Here is a 25,393-nt window from a genome sequence, read left to right as displayed (position 1 = left end):
AGCTGGCACAATCCTGGACCATATTTGTGTTGCCACAGTCCCTGGAGCACTACAAGGGGTCACTCCTGAGCACTGAGTCAGGAGTAACCCCTGAGCACTGCAGAAAGGGCCTCCCCCCCAAAAAATAGATGTGCATATCTTTTTTTTTAAATTCTAAATCCAGTGGGCTGGAGTGATAGCACAGCGGGTAGGGCGTTCGCCTTACAAGCGGCCAACATGGCTGACCCGAGTTCGATTCCTCCGCCCCTCTCGGAGAGCCCGGCAAGCTACCAAGTATTCGATATGCCAGACACAGTAACAACAAAGTCTCCAATGGAGACGTTACTGGGCCCGCTCGAGCAAATCTAAATCCAGGGCCAAAGAGATAGTACAGGGGTTAATGCACTTGCCTTGCACAAGACCTAGTTTGATGACCAGCACCAACTCTGGCCCTCTGAGCACAGAACCAGGAGAAAGCCCTGAGCACTGCCAGGTGTGGCTCCCAACTGAAAAAAAGTTTCTAAACCCCTCTTGGATTGAGGCCAGGAGCACGAGTGGATGAAAGAAAACATTAGGGCAGACGCTTACGGGGAAGTTCATAATGTGAAACGTGGACCAGTGGACCCTGAGCACCAGTAAGGGAGTCCCCTGGACAGGGTGCCCCTCCTGGGGGCATGCCGGGGCAGGGACTCGGTGTCACTTAAGCCTCCCTGGCCTCCGGAGGAAGCTGACCCTGATCATACGTGAAAGTGATCAGGGGGATCCATTGAAAAGAAAACGAGGAAGGGCACAGAAGAATACGGAGCATGAGATCTCGCAAGACCCCGTGATTTTTGGCACGCGAGAGTCTGTGGACAAGAGACACGGAGGGAGATTAGCTTCATGCACAAGACCCGTAAAGTAGCTGTCAGTGTGGGAAAGTGGGGGAGTGCTCACAGCCTGCAGTGCTCAGAGGATCCTCCCGGCTCGGTGCTCAGGGGACGGTAGCGCCAGGGATGGGACCAGGACAGCCGCATGCAAATCAGGTGCTTTCGCCTCTGCTGGGTCTCTCTGGCCCCTGAATCTAACCCAGCGGCGAGCAGGCGGGCAGAGACGGGAAGATTGAAGGGGATTGTGTTCCGGGCCCCTGGGGAAGTGTCGGGAACCTTTTCTGCTGTGGCCATGGGATGTTTCCATCATTTAAAATGAAACACAGTTTGGGGCCAGAGGCACAGGACAGCGGGCGGGGCACTCGCCCTGCACACGGCAGATGCGGGTTTGATTCCCCAGCATCCCAGATGGTCCCCGGAGCATGGCCAGGAGTAATTCCTGAATGCAGAGATAATCGCTGGGTGCGACTCCAAAACAAAACCAAAAAGTGAAGTGCAGTGAATAGAAGCCAGGCGACATTTCTTTTTTAAAACTTAGAGAAAATGAAGGCAAGAGCGTTCAGCATCCAAGTCCTGGGAATGGTTGAGTGTGAGTTCTTTCTCTCTGCTTTTGCAGCTTGGAAATTTTTTAGGGGAGAAGACTTTTTCTTGCCATAAACCATCTTACCTAGTGAGGAGGTGAGTGTGGGGAGGAGTGGGGACAGGCACCAGAACTAGTATAAAATGAAACCACCCTCCTGGCCCTCCTAAAGAGCAGCTGAAGACTCCTGGGTCTCTCTCGGCTTCGCCGGTCACTGCGGAGGGGGGATTCCTGGACATCTGCTGCCCGCTGGATGGCGAGCAGAGTTCGGACTCGGGCGAGTTGACTTGGAACCTGTCTCTGCCGAGTGCGTATGGCTAACTTCAGGCCAGTGACTTCAACTTCCGGTGCCCACTTTGCTGGCCTGAAAGGTGGCAGCTAAGCTCGGCCTCAGTCTCAGGGCTTCTGGGAAGGCGATGCGTGCTGGGCACAGGTGGCCCCTGCCTGTGGAGTCACGTGTCTTCTGTTTCCTGTGCTTTTATGGAGGGAGGGACAGGCAGGGCGACCGATAAGGGGCTGGGTAGACTGAAGATCTTCTAATGTCCTGGTCTGTGCTCGGGGACAATTATGCTCCCTCCAGCATTATCCTCCGTCCACCCCTGGCCCATCCGTGGGATTAAAGTGCCTTTTGCTCCAAGACTTCAGCACCGGTCACTCTGTGACTTAACACATGGATTTTGGTGCTGTACTTGGGGTTCATCCTGCCATGTTCAAGTGTGAGCCACCGGTGGTACACACCCGTGCACCCAGGGAAGGGCTCCTGCGGGTGAGGACCGGGCACTCAGAGGCAGCGTCCTGGCATCTGAGAACATCAGCCTCCAGCCTGCTGCCCGCTCGCCTCCTGGGGGACCTCAGGGTTGTGGGGGTCCTCCTAGCGCCTGATCACCCCCAGCCTCCCCTTCCAGCGGGAGCTCTGAGTGTCCCCTTTGTGCCTTGTCTTGCGCCCCGTGGGTGGGTTCCCTTTTCCTTATTTAATGGCTCTGCCTAAGAAATCTTCAATCAAGTCCTGCGTTTGGCTCCAGGGCCCCACTGAACCCAACCCAAAGTCAGCAGAACGTGTGTGGTCCTGTCTCGGCCTGTCGCCGCGCGTTGGGTGCTTCTCCGAGGGCCGCCTCTGGTGGGTCTGATGGACGCTGGAAAATGCCAGCGTCTGGCTTTGAGTCATGGGGAGAGAAACCCAATCTGCAGAGGTCGGACATGGCGTGGTTCCTTCCCAGGCTGCGTCTCGGCACAGAGAGCAGGTCGGTACAGGGGCGGGTTGGGGGCGAGGGGGACAGCCGTGTGATTGGTGGCACATGGGACACCTTTGAAGGGGTGGGATCGTTTCCTTGCCGTGGTGGTCACTCAAATCTCTCTCTCCCTTCCCTCCCTCTCTCCCTCTCTCTCTTCTCCTCTCTCCTCTTTCTCTTTCTTTCTCCTCTCTTTCTCTCTTTCTCTGTCCTCTCTCTCCCTCCCTCCCTCTGTCTCTCCCTCTTCTCTTTCAGTTTCTCTCTCTGTCTCTCTCCCTCCCTCTCTCCCTCTCTCTTCTCTCTCTCCTCTCTTTCTCTTTCTCTTTCTCTCTCTTTCTCTGTCTCTCCCCCTCCCTCCTTCCCTCCTTCCCTCCCTCCCTCTCTCCCTCTTCTCTCTCTCAGTCTCTCTCTTTCTCTGTCTCCCTCCCTCCCTTCCTCCTTCCCTCTCTCCCTCTCTCCCTCTCTCTCTTCTCTCTCTCAGTCTCTCTCTCTGTCTCCCTCCCTCCCTCCCTCCTTCCCTCTCTCTCTCCCTCTTCTCTCTCAGTCTCTCTCTGTCTCCCTCCCTCCCTCCCTCCCCCTCTCTCTCCCTCTTCTCTCTCTCTGTCTTTCTCTTTCTCTGTCTCCCTCCCTCCCTCCCTCTCTTTCTCCCTCTTCTCTCAGTGTCTCTTTTTCTGTCTCCCTCCCTCCCTTCCTCCCTCCCTCCCTCCCTCTCTCTCTCTCTCTCTCTCTGTCTTCCTCTTCTCTTTCAGTCTTTCTCTTTCTGTCTCTCTCCCTCTCTCTCTCTCTCCTCTCCTCTCTCTCTCCTTTCACTCCTATCACTTTCCTGGATCCTATGCTAGCATTATATAAGATGTAATCACTAGCGGTAAGTTAAGTGTGTGGGGTTGGGGAAGGTGCCCTCAGGATCTCTTTATACTACTTTTTTTTTTTTTGCTGCTTCTTATGACTTGACAATGGTCTCAAAAAGTTAAAATCATGTTCCCATAAGCAATGGAACTGGAAAAGCCAAACAATGGGCCCTTGTTTCCCAGGCTGTCAAGATTTAGGGAGGCAGATAAACCTCCCCACTGGGCCATTTCAGTCCTATACCAGCTTCATAAGAGAACTTCTTGGGCTGAGGCCTTTTCCCTTTTCCTCCTGGACAGCTACTTCCCAGAACTGCCCTGCATGTGGAATCAGCTGCTTGTGTGTGTGGGGGGGGGGGGGGGGCGGTGTATGGGGGGGGGGGTCTGAAAGCAGGTGTGGATGTCCACTTAACCATTTTAGAGGGAACACTTTCCCGTCAAGGAATAGAAACCCTTTGCGGGGCTGCAGATAGGATCCAGTTGTGGTGATATAAATTGGATCCACTGCTCAAAAGGGCGTTTTGCAAATGTCCTTTACAATCCTAAAGGTAAACTCAGCCATTTTATTGGGGGCAGGGGCACCACCCCAAGAGAACACGGACTCCTTTACCCAAGAAGATGTTTCCCCAGGCAACATGACACTCATCAGAATAACTAAAACTTCGCCTGACTGCAAGAACTGCAGTATAGACAGAGGTAGGATTCGCAGGAAGGTAGAATAGGCCAGTGGTGTAGACAGAGGTAGACAGAACAATCCCTGGGAAAGTCTCAGGAATAGTCCCTTCGAATCAAGACAAACGGGAAGTTCCTGAGAATAAGAAGCTTTGCCTTCTGGTATTCGGTGCAGAGAGCGTCGAGTCATGGGCAGCCTCGCATGGCCAGGGCGTCACCAAATGAAACAGTACCACACGTGTCCCTGTGTGGACGCCTTCCTCATGGTCTTTGGAGAGGAGAGAGAGAGAGAGACTGTGAGCACTCCGGGAGATGGTCTCCCGTGCATGCCAGCCCTCCCCCGAAAACTCTTTGAAGGGCCATCGCCCTCATCTTAGGAGAGAGAGGGACAAAGACAGAGATGAGCAAAGATATAGGACTTGTGCCCTCCCGCTGAGCACTGAGGATGGGGCACACCTGTGTCAAAATAGGCAGCAAATCACCTTAGAGTACCCCTTTGAGGTCATCTGGTTAGTGGTCCAGGGAGAACACACACACACACACACACAACCACACACACACCACACACACACACACACACACACACACACACACACACACACACACACACACACCACACACTCCCAAACATGAGAGAGCATCTCTCCTCCGGAAATTCATCCTGACCTCTCATTGGTCCCCACTGACATATGTGACACCCTCCTGGGCCAATCACGTAGATGCTAATTGTCAGTCTTGGGGATTATTCAGGGGATAGGGATGTCTTTTCAAAGGCTCATTTTCACCCAAGTCACTGGGACCAAAGGCACAAGGAGATAGTCCTCCTACAAAAGGGAAAAGCCTCCCAAACCAAGCAGCTCCAAACACAGGAGCCCACTGGCACCCACCTGCTCCTTCTCAGGCAGCACCCACTCCCACTCTGCTCCGCGGCCCTCCCCACATCTGCCTTCCTGCCCTCTCCTTCCGCATCTTGGCCCAACGCAAAATGGCCAGATCACTTTGCAACAAGTCATCTCTCTGTAAACGCCCATGTTGTGTATTGAGGCTGCATTCGTGCCGCTGGGAGGGGGAAAAACAAAGGAGAAAAATAACTGAAGAGGATCCCAGGCAAAGAGTCACTGCATGGTGACGATCGTGACCACACGTCTGTGTCATTGGGACACTAGTCATCGGGTCCTTCCTGGGAGGGAGCTGGGCAGGAACACCCAACATCTCTGTCTTCCGACTTGATCTGGGGTGACCCAGAAGGAAAATCTGAGACCTGGGACTCCACACAGGAGGGGACAGTTGGCACTCAGGCAGGCACTGGGGAGATGGCAGGTGAAGGAGTGATTGCTACAGACAGCGCATTCCTGTCACACAGCCCGTGTTTGTCCAGCACTGTCCCAGGCCAGCCCTGCAGGAGACTAGGGGACTGGAAGGCTGGACACTAGGCCCAGCAACCTGGCATCGGGGTGCCCACAGTCCATCTGGGCAGGGCAGGCAGATGGAGATTAGATGCCATGAAAATCCCAACAATTACCATATGGAAGAAGGACAGGATGGTGGTGTGGGAGGGGAAGGGACCTGGGCCTGGGCAGATCAGGGAACTGGACCTGGGGAGGGTGAGCAAGAGGGAAGGGTGTTCCAGGCAGAGGGAACAGCCTATGCACAGGCCTCATGCTGCTGTGGGACAGGAAACAGGAAGTAGGCGGAGAGCATCCCAGAGCCGTCCACACCAGTCACAGGCCAGCTGAGGAGAGGTGGCCTGGCTGGGGACAGGGTGGCCCTGGGGAGATTCTTGGTCATTGTCCAGCGTGAAAACGTCCAGCTGCCTCAGCAGTGGAGCCAACAGGGGTCCATGGACGTGTGACGGTGAACTCAACAGGGCCTGGTGAGGGACAGGGGTGAGGACTGAGAGGCCAGGAGCCGCTGAACCCACCCCGAGACGGGGGGCGCTGAGCCCGCTGACCATCAGCAGATGGACGTTTAGTTGAAATCAAGTGGGCTGAGGTGAAGAGGCAGCCGGAGGGGCCTTCGAGCCAGAAGCCCGGGCTTGCCGATGGCGTGTCCCTGGCTGGGCGGCCATCTGCGCCTTCCTCCTGCCCTGTGCCGGGGTGTGGGGAGGTGGGCCGCCCTCCCGCTGGGGACCCTCCATCTGCTTTTGATCCCTCCCCGCCTTTGAAGTCCCTCCGCCCGCCCTCCGCTCCAGCTGTCGTCTCTCAGCCTCCTCCTGCGGCCCCCTCTGCTCCTCGGTCCCCGGGGACAGTCAGTGGTGACAAGGATAACAAATGGTGCATGCCAGCCACCGGCAGCAGCAGGACAGGGGGACGGGCAAGGGGCGGGGCCTTCTGGACGCTTCTCGGGCCAACTCGGAAGGAGCAGGGAGAGGCATTGGGGCTTTGCAACAATGTATAACTATTTACAAATAGTTATTTTGTAAATAGTTATACATTGAAATAATTATTTTTTCGTTATTGGGGGGCGTCCATGTCCTAACTCTCCCCGACTGGGTGAAAGAGAGCCGCCAAGTGTCACTCCCCACCCCCCCAGCCCAGATTCTGTTCAGACTGGCTGATTTTTCTCTTCCCTCCCAGGCCCCAAGAATAAGCTGGTTTCCTATTTCAGGTCATTGTGAGGAGGGGGAGAGAACAGGAGGGAAGCCCCCCATCTCCTCCCCCCACATACACACCCTGATGGTAAGAGAATTCCACCCGGCTTACTCAACCACAATAGGGACCGATGGTTTCCGGAAGATTCCCGTGACGGCCCCTATGTCCTTCTGCCATGAAGCTAATTGTGTGTCTCGAGCTTTTGTCTGCAAAAAGGCGCCCGAACACCCTGGCATCAGCGGCCCATGTGTGAGCCCCCCCGCTCCCTGTCAGACCATCTGCCACCTTCTCTTCTCCCTTTTCGAGGCAGCTCAGGGAATTTACATCAGGTACCCAAGGTGAGACAGCCGAGCAGACATAGCTGGGCTTTGAACCCCTGACTACATAACTAGAAGGGTGCTCAGTCCAGGAAACTTAGTGATAGGCCCCAAGTTCAAGTTCAAATCCAAATGGGAGGCAAAGAGCCCAGGCCCCTGGCCTTGAATCCTGGCTCCATCCTACACACACACACACACACACACACACACACACACACACACACACACACGACGATGGGCCGCGGAACCCCATCTCCTCACCTCTGCTCAGAGGATTAAATGAGCCAATATTTGCACAGAGCTCTGAGCCCCGAGTGAATGCTCTTGAGGTGAGTGGCTTTCAGGCCCATTATCCGTGAAGGGAGCCCGGTCATCAAAGCAAGGCAAAGACCTTTAAGAGCCTCAGATCAGCCACCGCCCTCCCTAGCCCCAGCTACTCAAAAAAAAACGATACGCTCCATCGAACATGAATACGGCACTCACCCCATCCGGAAGCGTTGACGCGCCCCAGGGAGGAGCAGGAGGGACAGGAAAGCGTCCCCAGATGTTTCCTTAGCACCTCTGCGCCCGCTAAGTCTATTTAGTCAGCCTGCTGGGAGAGCCAGGCCGCACCATTCCGTCTCTCAGGGTAGTTGAGAGAATGAAAGGAGATGATGTGAACACAATCCAGGAAATCTCCGGGCAGGGACGGGGTCCTGGGGCAACGGGCGAGCTAGGCTCTACCCATTTTTGGAAGGGGTCGCCCACGCTGAATGGTCCCGATTGAATGGTTCATATTGCTAAGTTTGTGGTGGCAAGCCTGAGGTCCTTATTGGCCGCTGAAGGATGATGTGTCTGGGTTTCTCGCGGTCTGTTTGAATCTTAGAACTGGCGTTCCTAACGAAGACCCAGAGACAGTCTCTGCCTGGCCCTTTGGGGGGTCAGGACCATGCAAATGTTCAACAGACATGTGTTTCTCTCTCTCTCTCTCTCTCTCTCTCTCTCTCTCTCTCTCTCTCTCTCTCTCTTTGGGTCATCCCAGCGATGCACAGGGGTTACTCCTGGCTCTGCACTCAAGAATCTCTCCTGGCAGTGCTCAGGGGACCATATGGGATGCTGGGAATCGAACCCAGGTCGGCCACATGCAAAGCAAACACCCTACCCACTGTCCTATTGCTCCAGCCCCCAGATGTTTTGAATATTAAGTCTCAGTGGCAGGTCAGAGAGGCTGTAGGGGCGAGTTAAGGTGCCAGCCTCACATGCAGCCAGCCCTGTTTGATTGCTACCGCCATAGTGAACCCCTGAGACACATGGGGTGGGAGCCTGGCAGTCCCTTGAGTATCGCTGGGGTGGCCAACGTGATCCCAGCACCACGTCCTTGAACCCTTGCATGGAGCCACCAGCCTGATTGGCCAAGCACTGCCAGTAGGTGCTCCTTGAGCCTCCTGAGTGCCTCCCTGGAGAAGCCCCCAGATAAGAGTAATAACAAAATTAATTAAATGGGTCTTGGTGCATTGATTTTTTTTTTATTGCTGTCATACTCTTTCTGTCTGGATTTTAGTAATGGCTTTTGTTTTTAAGGTATTTGAAATTGTGTGAGATTTTGCTTAATGTCTGCATCAACAATCATTCTGTGCCTTTATATTTAAAAGGACCTCTTATATATTTATATATGTATATAGCTTTTTATTTCTGTTATGTAATATTTGTCTGTATTGCAACTACTTACTCTCTTTGATTTACTGTACTTGTTGTAACAGGAAGTGAATTACATTGTTCAAATTTAATGCAATAATTGATAGAGTTGAGTTTAAAGACTTGGTTTAATTTTTCCTGGTTCGTCTTTTTTCCTCAACTATATTTTTGTTTGTGTGTTTGGTTTTAGTTTATGGGCCACACGTGGCAAGACTCGAGGTTACTCCTAGCTCTGCACTCAGGAAGTATTCCTGACAGTGCTCAGGAAACCATGTGGGATGTCGGGGATCGAACCCTGGTCAGCTGTATGCAAAGCAAATGCTCTGCCCACTGAATGATCGCTCCAGCCTCTCTCTATCTTATATATTTTTTTTGCTTTTTGGGTCACACCCGGAGATGCTCAGGGGTTCCTCCTGGCCCTGCACTCAGGAATCACTCCTGACAGTGCTCAGGGGACCATATGGGATGCTGGGAATCGAACCCAGGTCGGCCACGTGCAAGGCAAACGCCCTACCCACTGTGCTATCACTCCAGCCCCTCTCTCTATCTTATTTTTGATGAAGTATTTTTATAACTCGTTTTTTCTCCTCTGTTAGCTTGATAGTAGACATTTTATTATTTTTCTCTGAATAGTCACCCTAAGGATTATAGTACACATTCTTGATAAAACTTGAGCTTTACTATAAATTAGTACTTGCCCCACCTCCAGAAAAATGTGAGGCCTTAGGATCTGCTTACCTCATTCTCCCTTCTAATCCTGTATTTGCCCAGCTGAATGCTGTCTGTTCTGTGCTGGGCGTTCGTGCTTCCAGAATAGTCTTTATACTGCAGGTCCATTGGTAGCAATAATCTTAATTTTTTGTTTGCTTTGTTCTTAAAGGAATATTTTTTTCTGCTGGCACAGAATCCTACATTGATAGAAGAAATTCCACTGTTTGTCAGTTTTCCTCTTTCCTGTTAAGATGCCCGAATTCTTCTTTAAGCCCAGCTCATCTTTTATCCTCTCCTGGTTGTTGGGGGGCTGAGTGTATATTGTCACTGTGGATAGGTAGACCCCAGTGTCCCCACCAGTCTTCCTTCAGAACCCCTGCTGGGGGTGGCAGACTTCCTGCCTTGATCTGTGCCATCCATCTGGAAACATTTTCTATTAATTTCTCCTTAGAGATTTCTGTCTTGTTCAGCCATTGCTTCCGGACTGCTCTTAACATCTCTCCTGGTCCCTTGTCTTTGATGCTTATATGAAAAACCTGCTTTTCTCTTTTAAAAATTTATTTTTTTAATTTCACAGTAACAAGTGTCACAATGGAAACATTACTGGGCCCGCTCGAGCAAATCAATAAACAATGGGAGGACAGTGACAGTGACAGTGATTTTTTATTTAAAATACTGTGATTTACAAAGTTGTTCATTATACAGTTGTTTCAGGCATTTAGTGTTCCAACACCGCCAGTGTGACCTTCCCTCCACAATATCCCCAGTTTCCCTCCGAATCCCAAACTTTGGCACATAATAAATTTACTTCATGTTGCTTATTCCAACAAAATTTTCAGAACTGTCAAAGAGAATGATCAGAAAATAAATCAGTAAGGGCCAATTAGTGATTGCTATATGATTTTGACCTATGTATCACTGTAGCACTGTAGCACTGTCCTCCCATTGTTCATTCATTTGCTCGAGCAGGCACCAGTAACATCTGCATTATGAGTCTTGCTACTATTTTTGGCATACCGAATATACCACGGGGAACTTGCCAGGCCCTCCGAGAGGAACGAAGGAATCAAACCCAGGTTGGCCACGTGCAAGGCAAATGCCCTACCCGCTGTGCTATTGCTCCAGCCCTTTGACCTATGTCACTGTCACTGTCCTGTTGTTCATTGATTTGCTCAAGCGGGCTCAGTAACGTCTCCATCATGAGACTTGTTGTTACTGTGTTTGGCATGTTGAATACGTCACGGGTAGCTTGCCAGGCTTTGCGGTGCGGGCTAGGTGTTCTCAGTAGCTTGCCGGGCTCTCTGAGAGGGGCAGAGGAATCAAACTAGGCTCCTATGGAAACAAGAAAATTAAAACCATTTGATACAATATTTTAAAATGCCTATTCTCATTGACATATAAATGTTTCCAACTCTGGCATCTAAAGTCTATGACAGTCAATTTTATTTTATACTTGGATCTTGTTATGGTAATTATCATGTTACACCTGTCATTAATAATACTTTAAAGCGATTCTTTGGAGTTTATATGGGATAGGGAAGGCCTACATATATAAATGTTCCCCTCCCACTTTATAGAAACACTGGAGAAAATCTCCTTTTCATCCTGCCTTCTAAGACCTCTGTGCAAACTCCTCTACCAGTTCATTCTATGGTTCATTCACCATTTCTTCAGCCACGTTCAGTGTCTATTTTCGCTGCCCTGTTGAGTTCTGTGTTTCGATAATATGTGTCCATTTTAGAATTTCTCTTTTTTTTGTTTCTTTTTCTTTTTTGGGTCACACCTGGCAATGCACAGGGGTCACTCCTGCCTCTGCACTCAGGAATCAACTCCTGGCGGTGCTCAGGGAACCACATGGGATGCTGGGAATTGAACTTGGGTTGGCCGCGTGCAAGGCAAACGCCCTACCCGCGGTGCTATTGCTCCAGCCCCTAGAATTTCTCTTTCAAGATCCAAGTTCTTTTTCAAATTTCAACCACCAGGCTATTTCCTTGAGTGCCAGGTTAGGTTGTTGGGAGGGTCCCCGTTGGAGAAGGCGAATGCCTAAGTTTTCCGTCTCCGTTTTCCCTCATTTGCTCTTGTCCCCTGGGGTGCCTGGTGATTTTCCAGGCAATGTGAAACATCCTAGAGGAAAAATTATGGGCACTCTGGAGGGCTGACCTCTGCCCCCCAAGGGCAAATGGCTTCGCTTCTGGTGCTCACAAAGGCGTCTCATTGTGCTCCAAGAAGGGATTAAGGTGACTCACAGCCGGTTCTGTTGGTGGGTGCTCACGCCTCTCAGGGGTTTCTGTCAGAAGCCAGGCGTGTTTATCCAGGCAGCTCATCCCTGACGGGCTGTGAACTCCCACTTCTGCCTCCCTTGTGCTGGGCGAGCGCCAACGTTTTGCTTCATTTCTCGCTCCTGCTGCCTGGCTCCCCCCCTCTCACCCCACCCAGCCGCGGCCCTGGCAACCCTCAGCAGGTAACAGTTGCCAGCAAATCAAGCTTTCTTCTCTGGGGGTGCCCGAGTTCTAGAGTCCTTGCTCCGTCGGCCCCAGGTGCACAGGCCGCCCTACACTCCAGAGTTTATCTCCCCGGCCGGTGAGCCTGGAAATTGTTTCATTCCTTGTGACTGTCTTGCTAGAACCTTTGGCAGATGTCTGGAAGGGAAAGTGGTCAGGTTCAGACTTCTGTCTTGTCCCACATCTTTGAGATGCTGACCTGGCTCAGCTCAGACTGTTCTCTGATGGCTTAAACCCATTTTTTTTTATATAGCTCCGAGTTCTTCTTGTGAAAGTGAGTTTGAACCAAAAATGCAACCTGTGTCATCTTGAGTAGGAGGTGAATTCTGTGGAATACATAGAAAGAAAATGGCTTACTTGAATTTTCTCCAGTATTTGGAGAAAAATGCATCCCTAGAGCATATCTTAAAAAGCATACTCGGGGGAGTTGGAGCGATAGCACAGTGGGTAGGGCGTTTACCTTGCATGTGACCACCCTGGGTTCGATTCCCAGCATCCCATATGGTCCCCTGAGCACCGCCAGGAGTAACTCCTGAGGACAGAGCCAGGAGTAACCCCTGTGCATTGCCGGGTGTGACCCAAAAAGAAACAAAAAAAAGCATACTCCAAAGAAAGATTTAAAAAAATTATAGGGGGCAAAGGAGATGATGAGGCTGGCAGTGCCCAGGGGCTACTGCGGTGTGTAAGAGACCACAGTGGTGCCAGGGATCATGCAAGGCAAGTGCTTTTACCTCTCCATTAAGCCTCTCTGGCCCCGTGAAATGTAAAAGCCTTCAGTGAATTTCTTAAAATGTAGATACTTTCTCACATTCCAATCTTCGAAAAGAATTTTTATGCCCAGGAGTAAAAAATAAAAAAACTGGGGCTGGAGTGATAGCACAGCGGGTAGGGCGTTTGCCTTGCACGCAGCCAACATGGCAGACCCGGGTTCGATTCTCAGCATCCCATATGGTCCCCCGAGCACTGCCAGGAGTGATTCCTGAGTGCATGAGCCAGAAGTAACCCCTGAGCATCGCCAGGTGTGACCCAAAAAGAAAAAAAAAATAAATAAAATAAAAATTTAAAAAAATCTATGGGGCATAATTTTTTACAAAGAAATTATACTGCAAAGAAACAGGCAAATGAGTGATTAAGAAAAGAAAATCTTAGCATCTAAAGCAAATAAAATAGAGACTGTTCCTGGCCCTGTAGCACTGTAGCACTGTCCTCCCGTTGTTCATCGATTTGCTCGAGCGGGCACCAGTAACGTCTCCATTGTGAGACTTGTTGTTACTGTTTTTGGCATATTGCATATGCCACAGGGAACTTGCCAGGCTCTGCTGTATGGGTGGGATACTCTCGGTAGCTTGCCAGGCTCTCTGAGAGGAACAGAGGAATCAAACCCGGGTGGGTCGCGTGCAAGGCAAATGCCCTACCTGCTAGGCTATCACTCCAGCCATGGCACACCAACAAATTCATCTGCAAAGAGGGACGAGGAGCATTGCTGGAGGAAAATCACTCTGATTTCCTCCTTCCCTCCCTCCCTCCTCCCAGCCCCCAGCGACGGAAATCAGTTGATAGCATGGCCAAGATCCTGTAACCAATACTGGGGGCTTAAGCCTGGTTTCCATGTCACCCCAGCCTCCAAGGATCCTTGGCGCATGTCTAAGTTGCCTGCATCAGCCTCTTCAGTAGCGACACAGTGTCCCCGACTTCAAACTCACAAACACATTCCAGCCCGGCTATAATATTGGCACATGCTGTTTGCATGTGGCAGAAACGCTGGAGGAAGACAGTGACTCTCAGTAAAATAAATAAACCGTGTGGCCAAGGCAAGCGGGCCACCTTGCTTTCTTTCCCTGGAAGGCTTTTCTGATGCCACACGCGGCACGAGTCTCAGATGCTAAGGCCTGTAGAGACCTGGAGGAAATAGAGATGGGAAACTGTGTCAAGTGGAAGACACTAGGGAGTGGTGGGGAGTGGGGCGGACTGCAACCCTTAGGCTTCAGCAAGATTCGGCGGCATTTCATTCGGCTCAGCTGATTGTCGCCAAGCAGGAATCAGACCATTTTCTTTTCTTTTTCAAGGAAAACTTTTTTTTTAAATCAATTTTTTTTTAGTCTCACACTCTCCCAGTTGATTATTTCAACTCTGCAAAAAAAAATTTTTTAATCAACATTTTTATATGAAACTGCTGTATTTTTAATGCTGGCAATGGCTTCAAATATTTTTAAACCCCAAGCCACTGGCGGGGGTGGGGAGGAGAGGACAGTTCACTTTGGTATTTTTTTTAAAAAAAACTGAATTTAGTCATTTGGCTAACAATTTGCTGCCTCTAATGCTTAGACTCATAACATCTGGATGTTTGTAGAAACCAATACTAATTTTTACATCTTTTTTTTTAAGCCTTAAATTGTTTGCATACACCCGAAAGTATGAAAGGAATGAGTTTGGATTAAATGTAAATTTCTGGTGCCCTGCTTACAGCGGCTGGCAGGGGTTTTTTTTTCTTCTTCTTCTCGGTAGGAAATATTTTCAGCTTTGCAAATCTCTCCCGTGGCTCCCCTGCTCAGCCCTTCCTCGTGGAAGGAGCCACGGACGATGTGGTGAGCCAATGAGCAGAAAGCCATTACAGACTCGCAGATGCTGAAACGCCATTTCCACATACTTTTCACATGTCATGAAATGTTATCCTCCTTTTGATTCTTTTCAGCCACTGAAACATGTGAAAGCCATTTGTCAGGGGCCCGACAAAAAATGGGTGGCAGGCCAACTGCAGAGGGGCCATTGTTTATGGGTACCCCGGAATTAAAACCTTATGAGAGGGGCTAGGGGACAGTGGGGAGGGCGCTTGCCTTGCACATCGCTGACCTGGGTGTGATCCCCGTGATCCCACATGGTCCCCGGAGCCTGCCAGGAGTGATCCCTGAACAGATCCAGGAGTAAGCCCAGAATAGAGCCTGGTGTGGGCCAAAAAGAAAAAAGGAAGGGAAGAAGGGAGGGAGGGAGGGAGGGAGGGAGGGAGGGAGGGAGGGAGGAAGGAAGGAAGGAAGGAAGGAAGGAAGGAAGGAAGGAAGGAAGGAAGGAAGAGAGGGAGGAAGGAAGGGAAGGAGGGAGGGAGGGAGGGAGGGAGGGAGGGAGGAAGGAAGGAAGGAAGGAAGGAAGGAAGGAAGGAAGAGAGGGAGGAAGGAAGGGAAGGAGGGAGGGAGGGAGGGAGGGAGGGAGGGAGGGAGGAGGAAAGAAGGAAGGGAAGAAGTCAGGGAGGAAGAGAGGGAGGGAGACAGGGAGGGATGGAGGGAGGAGGACGGGAAGAAGGCAGGGAGAGAGAGGAGGGAGAGAGGGAGGGATGGAGGGAGCAAGGAAGGAAGAAAGGGAGGGAGGGAGGAAGGGAATGAAGGAAGGAGGGAAGAAAGAGAAGGAAGGAAGGAAGGAAGGAAGGAAGGAAGGAAGGAAGGAAGGAAGAGAGGGAGGAAGGAAGGGAAGGAGGGAGGGAGGGAGGGAGGGAAGGAGGGAGGAGGAAAGAAGGAAGGGAAGAAGTCAGGGAGGAAGAGAGGGAGGGAGACAGGGAGGGATGGAGGGAGGAGGACGGGAAGAAGGCAGGGAGAGAGAGGAGGGAGAGAGGGAGGGATGGAGGGAGCAAGGAAGGAAGAAAGGGAGGGAGGGAGGAAGGGAATGAAGGAAGGAGGGAAGAAAGAGAAGGAAGGAAGGAAGGAAGGAAGGAAGGAAGGAAGGAAGGAAGAGAGGAAGGATGAAGGGAGGAAAGGAAGAAGGAAGGCAGGGAGGGAAGGAAGGAAGGAAATGAAAGAAGGAAGGAAGGGAGGGAGGGAGAAAGGGAGGGAGGGGGAGGGAGGGAGGGAGGGAGGGAGGAAGGGAAGGAAGGAAGGAGGGAAGAAAGAGGGAAGGAAGGGAGGGAGGGAGGGAGGGAGGGAGGGAGGGGGAGGGAGGGAAGAGGAAGGGAGGGAGGGAGGAAGGAAAGGAAGGAAAGAAGGAAGGAAGGAAGGGAGGGAGGGAGGGAGGGAGGGAGGGAGGGAGGGAGGGAGGGAGGGAAGGCAGGCAGGCAGGCAGGCAGGCAGGCTGGCTGTATGGTGTACCCCCCGAGTGCCCTCTTTCAGATGCTTCTCCCTGCAGGTCCCACTTCTCCCTCCCGGTGGTGGGGTCTTCATCCCCCTGTGTCTGTTACCCTGGGGCTGCTTCTGCCTGCATCCCTGCAGCTGTGGATTTTTCTTTGTGAACTTCCCGTGGGTAGGGTCAGCCCCTGGCCCGCCCTCTCCTCTCTGCTCAGACCCCGGGCTGCGGACCATTCCCCAGAGCCCAGCTCCGTCATTCTTGAGGTCTCGTGTCGCGTTGCCTGAGTGACCCGTGTCTGGGGCCCATGGCTGCGTGCTCAATGTCCTGCTGGAAGTTCCCTCTCTTCTGTCCCTCCATGACACTTTGTTCCTGCTCACTGCCCAGGGCAGGAAGCCTTGAGGTTGGGAACAGGCCGGTAAGCTGCAAGGCTGGGATTCGAATCCACGACCCTCTGGTAACGGGACCCAGGTGTGAGGCCACCTCCCTCTTCCGTCACCACCTGTGCTTTTATCTTTGCCGTGAGGATGCACCACCCCAGCTGAGGCAGTGGACACGCGCTCCACATGCAGCCCCCCAGGGCAGCACCCCCACCTTACTGCTTTTCTTTCTTTTGGCAACTGTTTCATCACTTCAGATGTCCAAGAATCTCGTTTTCTGGGACTGGAGTAATAGCACAGCGGATAGGGTATTTGCCCTGCACACGGCCAACCTGGGTTCAATTTCCAGCATCCCATAAGGTCCCCCGAGCCCCCGCCAGAAGTGATTCCCGAGTGCAGAGCCAGGGTTCTGCCCTGAGCATTGCCGGGTGTAACCCAAAAAGCCAAAAAAAAAATCGTTTCCTGACTTCAGGAGGATTCGGGAATGACAGTTGTAAGAGCTGGGAGCTGGCACCTTTTCAGTCAAAACGGAAATTGAGGGGCTGGAGCAATAGTAGCGGGGAGGGAGTTTGCCTTGCATGCAGCTGACCTGGGTTCTATTCCCAGCATCCCATATGGTCCCCCGAGCATTGCCAGGAGTGATCTCTGAGTGCAGAGCCGGAAGTAACCCCTGTGCATTGCCGGGTATGACAAAGAAAGAAAGAAAGAAAGAAAGAAAGAAAGAAAGAAAGAAAGAAAGAAAGAAAATGAGAGTCTGGAGAGCTAGAACAGTGGGGAAGGCACTTGCCTTGCATGTGGCAGACCCTAGTTCAACCCCGACATCACACAGAGCCCCCTGGACACTCCCAGGAGCGATCCCTGAGCCAGGCATAAGCCCCATATGGACCCTGCCCCCAAAGAGTGAGAATAATCCCAGGAGATGTTCCATGTTCTGTGAGTGACCCCCTCTTTTCACTGCCACTTTATCAAGATTATAAGGACTCAGGAACACACTCGCTGGCTCAGGGGGATCCGGGGGATGGGCCACGGTTCTCTGCTGCCTGCAGTGACTTGTTGGCTTTTCTGGCACCTTCTGCAGTTCCCTCCGTCTGCGCAGGTAACATCCGTCATGGAAGAGCGCATCCAGATTTCTCTCTTAACTGCATCGATACCCCGTCCTGGAGCCTCTGGCTTTGGGGGGCTCCTGGCCCACCACAGGCTTCTTCTCCGTCTGTCCCTCTCCTCGACTGTGCCTCCACGGGGCACCAGCTCCGGCGACGACTTTGGGAAAAAAAGGACAGAAATCCAAAATCTTTCCGGTGGCAAAATTCAGTGAAGAAGGAGGGGAAAGTTTGAATCGAGGGGGCGTATTCTCGGGAGGGGAGCACGTGTTTCATTTTCATTCATTTCCCTGCCCTGAAAAGTTTAGCGAATTTTCATTCTGTGGAATTTCTAAGACGGGTTTGGGTAATCAGCTTTAATATGTATACTCTTCGGGAGGAAAATAGGAATCATTAGCAAGCATGCATAATTAATGAATAAATTATATTCCCCTTTGTTTTCCGGCAGGTACAAGGAAATGCTAGAACTAGTGATCTCACCCAGCCTCACTGTCAACAGGGATCGTCCCAGGAACCTAAAGCTCGATCGGGCCGACACCGATGTCTGGGCTCTGAGTAACAGAGAAGGTAGGTTCCTCGTGGGGGGACTCGCGCTCCCCGCCCCCTCGCCCCCCATGACTGGAGTGAGGGACCGTTGGGTTTAGAGGCATCCGTTCCGCAGTCCCATCCTGGGATTGTGCCTGCCGTTACAAGCTGAGCCCCTGCACCCAAACTTGGGCTCGCGAGTTCGGTCTCGTAGTTAGTTAGCACCCTGCAAGGGCCTGCTCAGGCTCTCGACTTCCTGGCTGGGCCGCCAGTTCCGAGAACTGCCAACACCGAGGGTGTCAGTGTGCTGGGCCTGGGTGTGCCCCCTGGGTCCCTCCCGTTCCTGCTCCTTCTCCTCCTGGCTCTTGTGTCCAGGCCAGCTCAGTGTTTACAGGGTGCAGGGGTTGAGAGTGTGTGTGTATGTGTGTGTGTGTGTGTGTGTGTGTGTGTGTGTGTGTGTGTGTAGGGTGGCAGGGGAGAGGCTTTGCTGCCCGGACAGGGATGAGTCTGCCTTTGGCTTTCCCGCTGGGTTGCAGTCAAGGAAGCAGAGGAGAGTTAAGCTGTGTAAAAATTACTGGCAAATGATGCGGCCTGACTAGTTTTTGCCAGAACAATTCCAGCTATTGTTTGCTCTGTTCGGGAGCTGTCAGCCTTCCTGGTAGCGTTCTTAGGAGTGAGCAAAAAAAAAAAAAAAAAAAAAAAAAAGGCATTAAGCTATTATGTTTAACCAGTGGGCTTAACCCTTTCCTCCACCTGCGGGGTGGCCGGGGGGAGTGTCTTTTGGGGATCTGAGCCCCTTCGGGTCTGTCTCTGCGGGTGTCTGCAGGTGGCTGGCACTGAGCCCTGGGCACGGAGGCTCCGGTGCGGTGGTAGAAACTCTGAGATGTGTCTCTTGCTGCATAGACCATTGCTGGGTTCTGGGTTCCAAGTAGCTCTGGCATGCAGGGTGATTTTTATTGCCCTGGGACCCTGCCTTTCACCATAGCTCTCTGGTTAGCTCTCTGGCCTACCAAGAGTAGGTGCTGGGGTCTCTGGCCTGTGCTGAGTGACACACAGGCCACCCCTCATTCCCTGGGGACCCTCCTGGGAGAGTTTGGGGGTGCCTGAGTGTGGCGCATCCTCTTCTGGAGGAGAGGCGCCTCCAGGCAGGCTGCCTTCAAGGCGGGGAGGTGGGGAAGGCAGGAAGGGGCGTTCAGAGTTACAGCCCTGCTGGCCCGGCTGTCCTAGGCCCCCATCCTCACCTCCTCAGCTGTTCACTGCAAAGAGGAATTGAGGGGAGGAGTCTCATGCCAGGGCCTGGCCGGGGGACACGGTTGGTAGCTAAAACCCTTCATCTGTCTCCTTCCCCCTTCCCGGCCTCCACCTCTGATTCCAGACCTGCAGCGGGTGCCGGGTACAGTTCTACCCTGCGGGCAGTCCAAGTGAACTTGTGAAAATTGGGAGGGTTCAGGTAAAATTGGGAGGGTTTCTCACTTCCCATGACCCTGAGTCCACATTTCCTCTGGGCAGCCCCTATCCCATCCCCTCTGGTCTCCCACCCCGCAGCATTCCCCCTGGGCTACCAACCGCCCCCCCACCATCCTCCCAACCCCATGCCCCTTGCGCCATTCCCTCTGACCCTTCTCTTTGGAGCAAGTCCATCCCGGCTCATGTGCTGGGAAACAATCTGAACCGAGACAACCCTGGGCCTGCAGCCTTGGCGGCACCAATGCCAGCGTGTACTGGGCATGAACACCCACGTCCCTGGCACCCTGCACTGGCATCGACACGCTGAGGCCGGCCCCCACTGCTCTGTGCCGACATTGATGCTCTGTCACCCTCTGCTCTGAGCCCAGCTCTGACTAACGCGCCGTCACCCTCTCTTATCTGCGCTGACACTGACTAACGCTGTCACCCCTTGCATTCTCCCCGGGGCCTGAGCGCAAGGGCTGACTCAGCAGTGCTGAGAGAGTGAGCCGCCTGTCCGCCTCCCGCAGAGGAAGGAACCGAGGCTGCGAGACACTCAGTAATTGCACAGTTAAGTGTCAGTCCATACGTGAACCAGGTGTGGCCCCGGGATCTGCTCCGAGCAGCACACGGCACCGTTGGCGTGTTGCTGTCATGCGTTGCATGGCATGTGCATGTCACATGTCCTCCGTCTGTAGTCATCAGGCTGTCGGGCAAGAACACTGGCCCGTTTCATGGGTGTGGGGTTAACTGACCAGACCATCTTACAGATCACATGGGGGACAAGAGCCCCCACTGGAAAGCTCAGTGGCCGCTTCCTTCTGAGCTCTCCGGGGGCATCCAGACATGCCCTCTCTCTCCTTTCTGGTGGCTGGGGCACCCACACCCTTTCCAGAACTCTAGACCCCTTCCTCTGGCCTGGCTGCCAGCCCAGGCTGTGAGGGCAGAGCACTGGACGCAGAGCACTGGATGCAGATACCATGTTCCCATGGACTTAGGTCCACATACACACTCACACGTGTACTTTCTCACAGGTGTCCATGTTAACTTATGTCCACATACATCTATGTACATATTCACACACGTGCACGCTTTCTCATGTGTCCACATGACTTACATCCACATACATTCATGTCCATCTTCACACACGTGCACGCTTTCTCACATTTATCCATGTCCACATCTCCTTAGATCCACTCTTTCCCACACACGCATCCATGTCACATATACACACACCCAGACATCCATGTACCTATATATTCACATATTCACACTTTCTCGCATGCGTTCCACCTTTACTTACACCTACATAAACATTCACACACACACACTTGCATCCACATTCACACACACACTTTCTCACACGTGTCTTCCCACATGTTCACTCTACACACAGCCTCATCTGCATATCCATTCACATACCTGCACAAATTTGTATCACTCAGGCGTTCACACACCCGTTTCTAAGTGCTCACGTTCACAGCTACACATTCTCTCACACTCACACTTGCACACTTTGTTCCTATTGAGACAGCCCGTGAGCAAGGGCCTGAGGTCACTGCCCACTCTTGCAGAGGCTCCAAGGCCACTCTCCCGGCCCTGGCCCTGGCCCCGCTCACTCTCCTTCTAGGTCCTTCCTTCTGGGACAGTCCTGACTGCGTGGCTGCAAGGGACTCCCAAAGGGACCCCAGGAGGCATGCGCCGGCCTCCACCAGGGGCTTCCTGTGGGGAACTAGACTCCAGAAGCCCCCAGTGGCTCTCTCTGAACCAGCTCAGCCTTCTGAGCAGACGTGGGTCTCGAGAATAGCGTTCAGACCTCTCTAGGATTCAGTTGCCTTGTCTGATAATGGGGACATTTATCCGACTCACAGTGGTGGCGTGAGGATAGAATGAGTCGGAGCGGGGGTCCCTTGGTGCGTCTAGATTGAACTCTACACTCCTCCTTCTCCTTCCCTCCTTCTCCTTCCCTCTCCCACTGCCTCTCGCCATGATTCACCCAGCCTTGGTGCCTGCTCTCTCTCTGCTCCCCCCACCCCACTCCCACCGCCATCTCCCTGCATGTGGGGCAGGATCACATCCGAGGGCCTTCTCTGGCCAACGTGACCACTCCCAGGTCCGTTCATTCATCCAGCTCACCTGGAGTCCGCCACCTCTCAGCACTGTCAGGACCAGGGACACAGCACAGAGGCCCGTGTGGGACAGAGGCTGGTAGGGGCAAGAAAGAGGCAGGTAACCATGGTGTTGGTGACTGTGGATGCAAGAGAGGGCATGACATATGGAGGGAGTCTGAGGAGTGTGGAGGTGGGTGCAGGGGTGAGTGCAGGGTGTGAGTGCAGAAGTGGGTGCAGGGTGTGAGTGCAGAAGTGGGTGCAGGGTGTGAGTGCAGAGGTGGGTTCAGGATGTGAGTGCAGAGGTGGGTGAAGGGGTGAGTTCATGGGTGGGTGCAAGAGTGAGCGCAAAGGTTGGTGCAGGGGTGAGTACAGAGGTGAGTGCAGGGATGAGTGCAGAAGTGAGTGCAAGAGTGAGTATACAGGCTGTACATGCAGGGCTCAGCTTCAGTCCCTGGTCCCCAGAGTGTTGGAAGGACTGACCCCCAAGTGCTGGCAGGTGTGGCTGCAGACCAACAAGTCAGAGGTGGGGCAGGTTTCCATTGCTTCAACGCCCCCACAGCTCTTCTGATCCCAAGGCTTGGGGAGCCACGGACAGGGCACAGACAGGCCAAATCCAAGAGCCATCCCAAGACCGGCCCAGAGACAGCATTTAGAAACCCGGTCACAAAGACAGGATTCCCACAAAGGGGCAGACCTCAAATTCCACAGGGGTCTGTGACTTCGCCAGCAGCACAGCCCTTGGGGCCTGATGCGGATGCGGGCCAGCCCCAAGTGCATGGCCAGCGCCCCTAAGCCCAAGCAGTCCCTGCCTGGAGCCTCAGGCAGCTGTGCAGGTCTGCCAGCGTCCCTTCAGGGAGCAGCCAGTCTTGGAAATGAGCTCAGGCAGCATTGCCAAAGTCTTAGGTCTGCTAGCCAAATATCAGTGCCCAGCCAAAGCCCAAAGCAAGACCCAACCAAGGCCCAAAGCAAGACCCAACCAAGGCCCAAACCAAGACCCAGCCAAGGCCCAGACCAAGACCAAATCAAAGCCAAGTCAAAATTCAAAGTAAAGCCCAAACCAAGACCCAAATCAAGATCCAACAAAGCTCCCAATCAAAACCCAAACCAAGGTTAAACCAAGGTCGAAACCAAGGCCAAACCGAGATCCAAATTAAAGGCCCAACCAAGACCCAAGTCAAAGCCTAAACCAGACCTAAATCAAGGCCAAGCCAAGACACAACCAAGGTTCAAACCAAAACACGAATCACGACCCAAACAAGACTCTCACCACGACCAAACCAAGACCCAAATCAAGGCCCAAACCAAAGCCCAGGTGCCTGCCAGATCTCCAACACCAGCTCACGCCCACCAAGGTGCCATCAAAGAAACCCCCTCTTTTGGCATGAGACTGGCCATACTGCTGTGACCCCAAAGCTGGGGTCTGCGTGACTCTCCCAGTGCAACATTTGAGGAGGGGAGGGTTGTTGGGCAGCACCTGGCAGTGCTTAGAGCTCACTCTTGTCTCTACTCAGCATCGCTCTAGTCCATGCAAGGGACTGTGTATGGTGCCAGGGATTCAGTTGGGGCCAGAGCATGCATTTCCTGTGCTATTTGTACAAGTAAGCCTGAGGATAGGAACAGAATAAAAATCAGTGAAGGCTTGCTGGTGTTTCTCCCTCCTCTGTGTCCAGAGACCACCGGGGAACCCCATTCGTTTCAAACTCTGAGCAGCCTGAGAGTCTGTGAGGCTGATGAGTTTCTGGGCGTTCCCTGGGGCCCCGTGGTTACCTGGGAAGGCTTGTTAGCGTTCAGTTGCTGGCCCCACAGTCAGCGTTGCTGGGTTAATACAGACTGGGGTTGGGACCAGCGAAATGGCATGTCTAAAGTCTCGGGTCATTCTGATGCCGTTGCCCTGGGGACCTCATTTAGGAACTAGGGTCCAGCACTGGCTTTGAGCTTATCTACACCCTGATATCCCTCTCTCATGCTAAAGACCAGATCCCACCCTCAGCCCTGCCCGCCCCTCCCCCTGCCCCCCGCAGTGAGTTTAGTTCACTGTTCAGGAGTGTGGCCCAGGCAGTGAGAAGTTTTAAAATCTAAAAGTCCAAAATCACCCAAGGTTGAGACCATTTTGGTAGACGCTGAACCCCCCAGCACAGCGACAATGCTAACATATTCCTACACATGTTCTCATGCACTCTTTTTTTTATTGAATCACCGTGAGATGCAGTTACAAGCTTTCATGTTTGATTTTCAGTCATATAATGATCAAACACCCATCCCTCCACCAGTGGACATTCTCCACCACCAATGTCCCCATTATACACCCACCTTTCCAACCGCCTCCCAGCCTCCATGGCAGACAATTTACCCCATACTCTCTCTCTCTCTACTTTTGGGCATTATGGTTTGCAACTATGGGGCAATATTCATGGCCCTTGTGTCTACCATCCTTGGATGTCCGTCTCATATTATGTTATTTTATATTCCACAAATGACACTCTTACACTTACCTCTCTGCTCCTGCTTAGCCCACAGCTCAGTGCCTGGCTGGTGGTAGAGCCTGGCAATTATTTGTAGGGGGGTAGATAAATGACTGAATGGCTATTTGGATGGGTGGATTCATGGATGAGAGAAGGCTAGATGATATGGATTCCTCCGGGTGGGTGGATGATGGATGGGGTGGAGGGATGGAGGAGGGGACTGGGCATTTGGAAATGGATGGATGGATATGGAGGGGCAGGAATGCCCAGCTGGAGGGATGGTGGGTGGGTGGAATGCTAAGAGGATGAATAGAATGGAATAGAATGGTCATAAAAATCATAGAAAACTTGAAGTGACTATTAGCTTTAAAGCTTCAATCGTTCCCTTAACCTCCTACCCATCTCACTTTACATATCTGCGAAGCACAGATAATAATCTCCGTTTTGAGTTGTTATGAGAATAAAAGAGAAAATACACAGCGTCTTCTGGCTCATAGGAACCAGTTTGGAGCTGTTAGCTACCCTTGATTCCTATTCAGTGGAGAGTGATATTTGAATGTATGCTACCCTCGGGAAGGAGAGAAAAAAGAGTTATGACACTAAGAAAGCAGTACTGGATAGAGAAAAAAGTCCCTTCTAAAAGGCAGAGAAGGGACCAGTATGACAGTGATGGTGGGAAGGGATCGCTCTGGCCGGAGGTGTGGGCTGAAAGTAGGTAAAGGAACAAACATGATGACCTCTCAGTATCAGTGTTGCAAACCATAATGCCCAAAAGGAGAGAGAGACAGACAGAGAGAGAGAGAGAGGCAGGCTACGGGGGCAAGCACGGTGGAAGGAGGGAAACTGAGGACACTGGTAGTGGGAAGTATGGATGGGTATTGGAACATTGTATGACTGAAACCCAATCATGAGAGCTTTGTGACTCTGTATCTCACGGTGACTCAAATTTTTAAAAATAATATTTTTTTAAATAATATTTTTTAAATATTTTTTTTAAAATAAAATGCACGTCGACTTTGCAAATGCAAAGGCTCCGTCTCGTCCCCCTTGAGTGCTCCCGAAGGGGCCAACCCCAGTCCCTTTCACAGACCTCCACTCTCTGATACTCCAGGAAGGCCCAGTTCTTCCTCTGTGGGTTCAGGGTTCCTGGTTCCAGCCTGAGGCTGGTGGGTTCCGACCCACTTCATCTAAGCCAGAACTTTGCCCTTTGCCCAGGTCCTCGCTTGAGGAGTCAGAGTCAGCTTCTTTGCGACTTGAGCGGATCTGTGGGGTCTGAGCTGCTGAACCCTCTCTCCCTGCACACCAATAGCACACCCCCCTGGGCTGGTGGGGAGGTGGGTGTTGAAGGTGTTTCCAA

The 25,393-nt window shown here is 52.4% G+C and overlaps 1 protein-coding gene across 2 annotated transcripts in view; it reads left to right on the top strand.

Moving 5' to 3' along the window:
- EYA2 (EYA transcriptional coactivator and phosphatase 2) overlaps positions 1-25,393 on the top strand; it is a 201,012-nt gene that overhangs the window by 57,189 nt on the left and 118,430 nt on the right. The window contains exons 2-3 of one of the 2 annotated variants that reach the window (XM_056108445.1): positions 17,941-18,070; positions 25,274-25,301. In XM_056108445.1, the coding sequence (XP_055964420.1) occupies positions 17,951-18,070; positions 25,274-25,301 (148 nt within the window). In that variant the 5' untranslated portion in view covers positions 17,941-17,950. The remainder of the gene's footprint in view (positions 1-17,940; positions 18,071-25,273; positions 25,302-25,393) is intronic. The other variant, XM_056108444.1, reaches the window with a different exon arrangement.

The sequence above is a fragment of the Sorex fumeus genome, unplaced genomic scaffold, assembly GCF_029834395.1.
Source record: "Sorex fumeus unplaced genomic scaffold, SorFum_2.1 ptg000213l, whole genome shotgun sequence".
Classification (NCBI taxonomy): Eukaryota; Metazoa; Chordata; class Mammalia; order Eulipotyphla; family Soricidae; genus Sorex; species Sorex fumeus.
The sequence above is the reverse complement of the archived record's forward strand: the minus strand, read 5'-3'. Positions and strand labels throughout refer to the sequence as shown.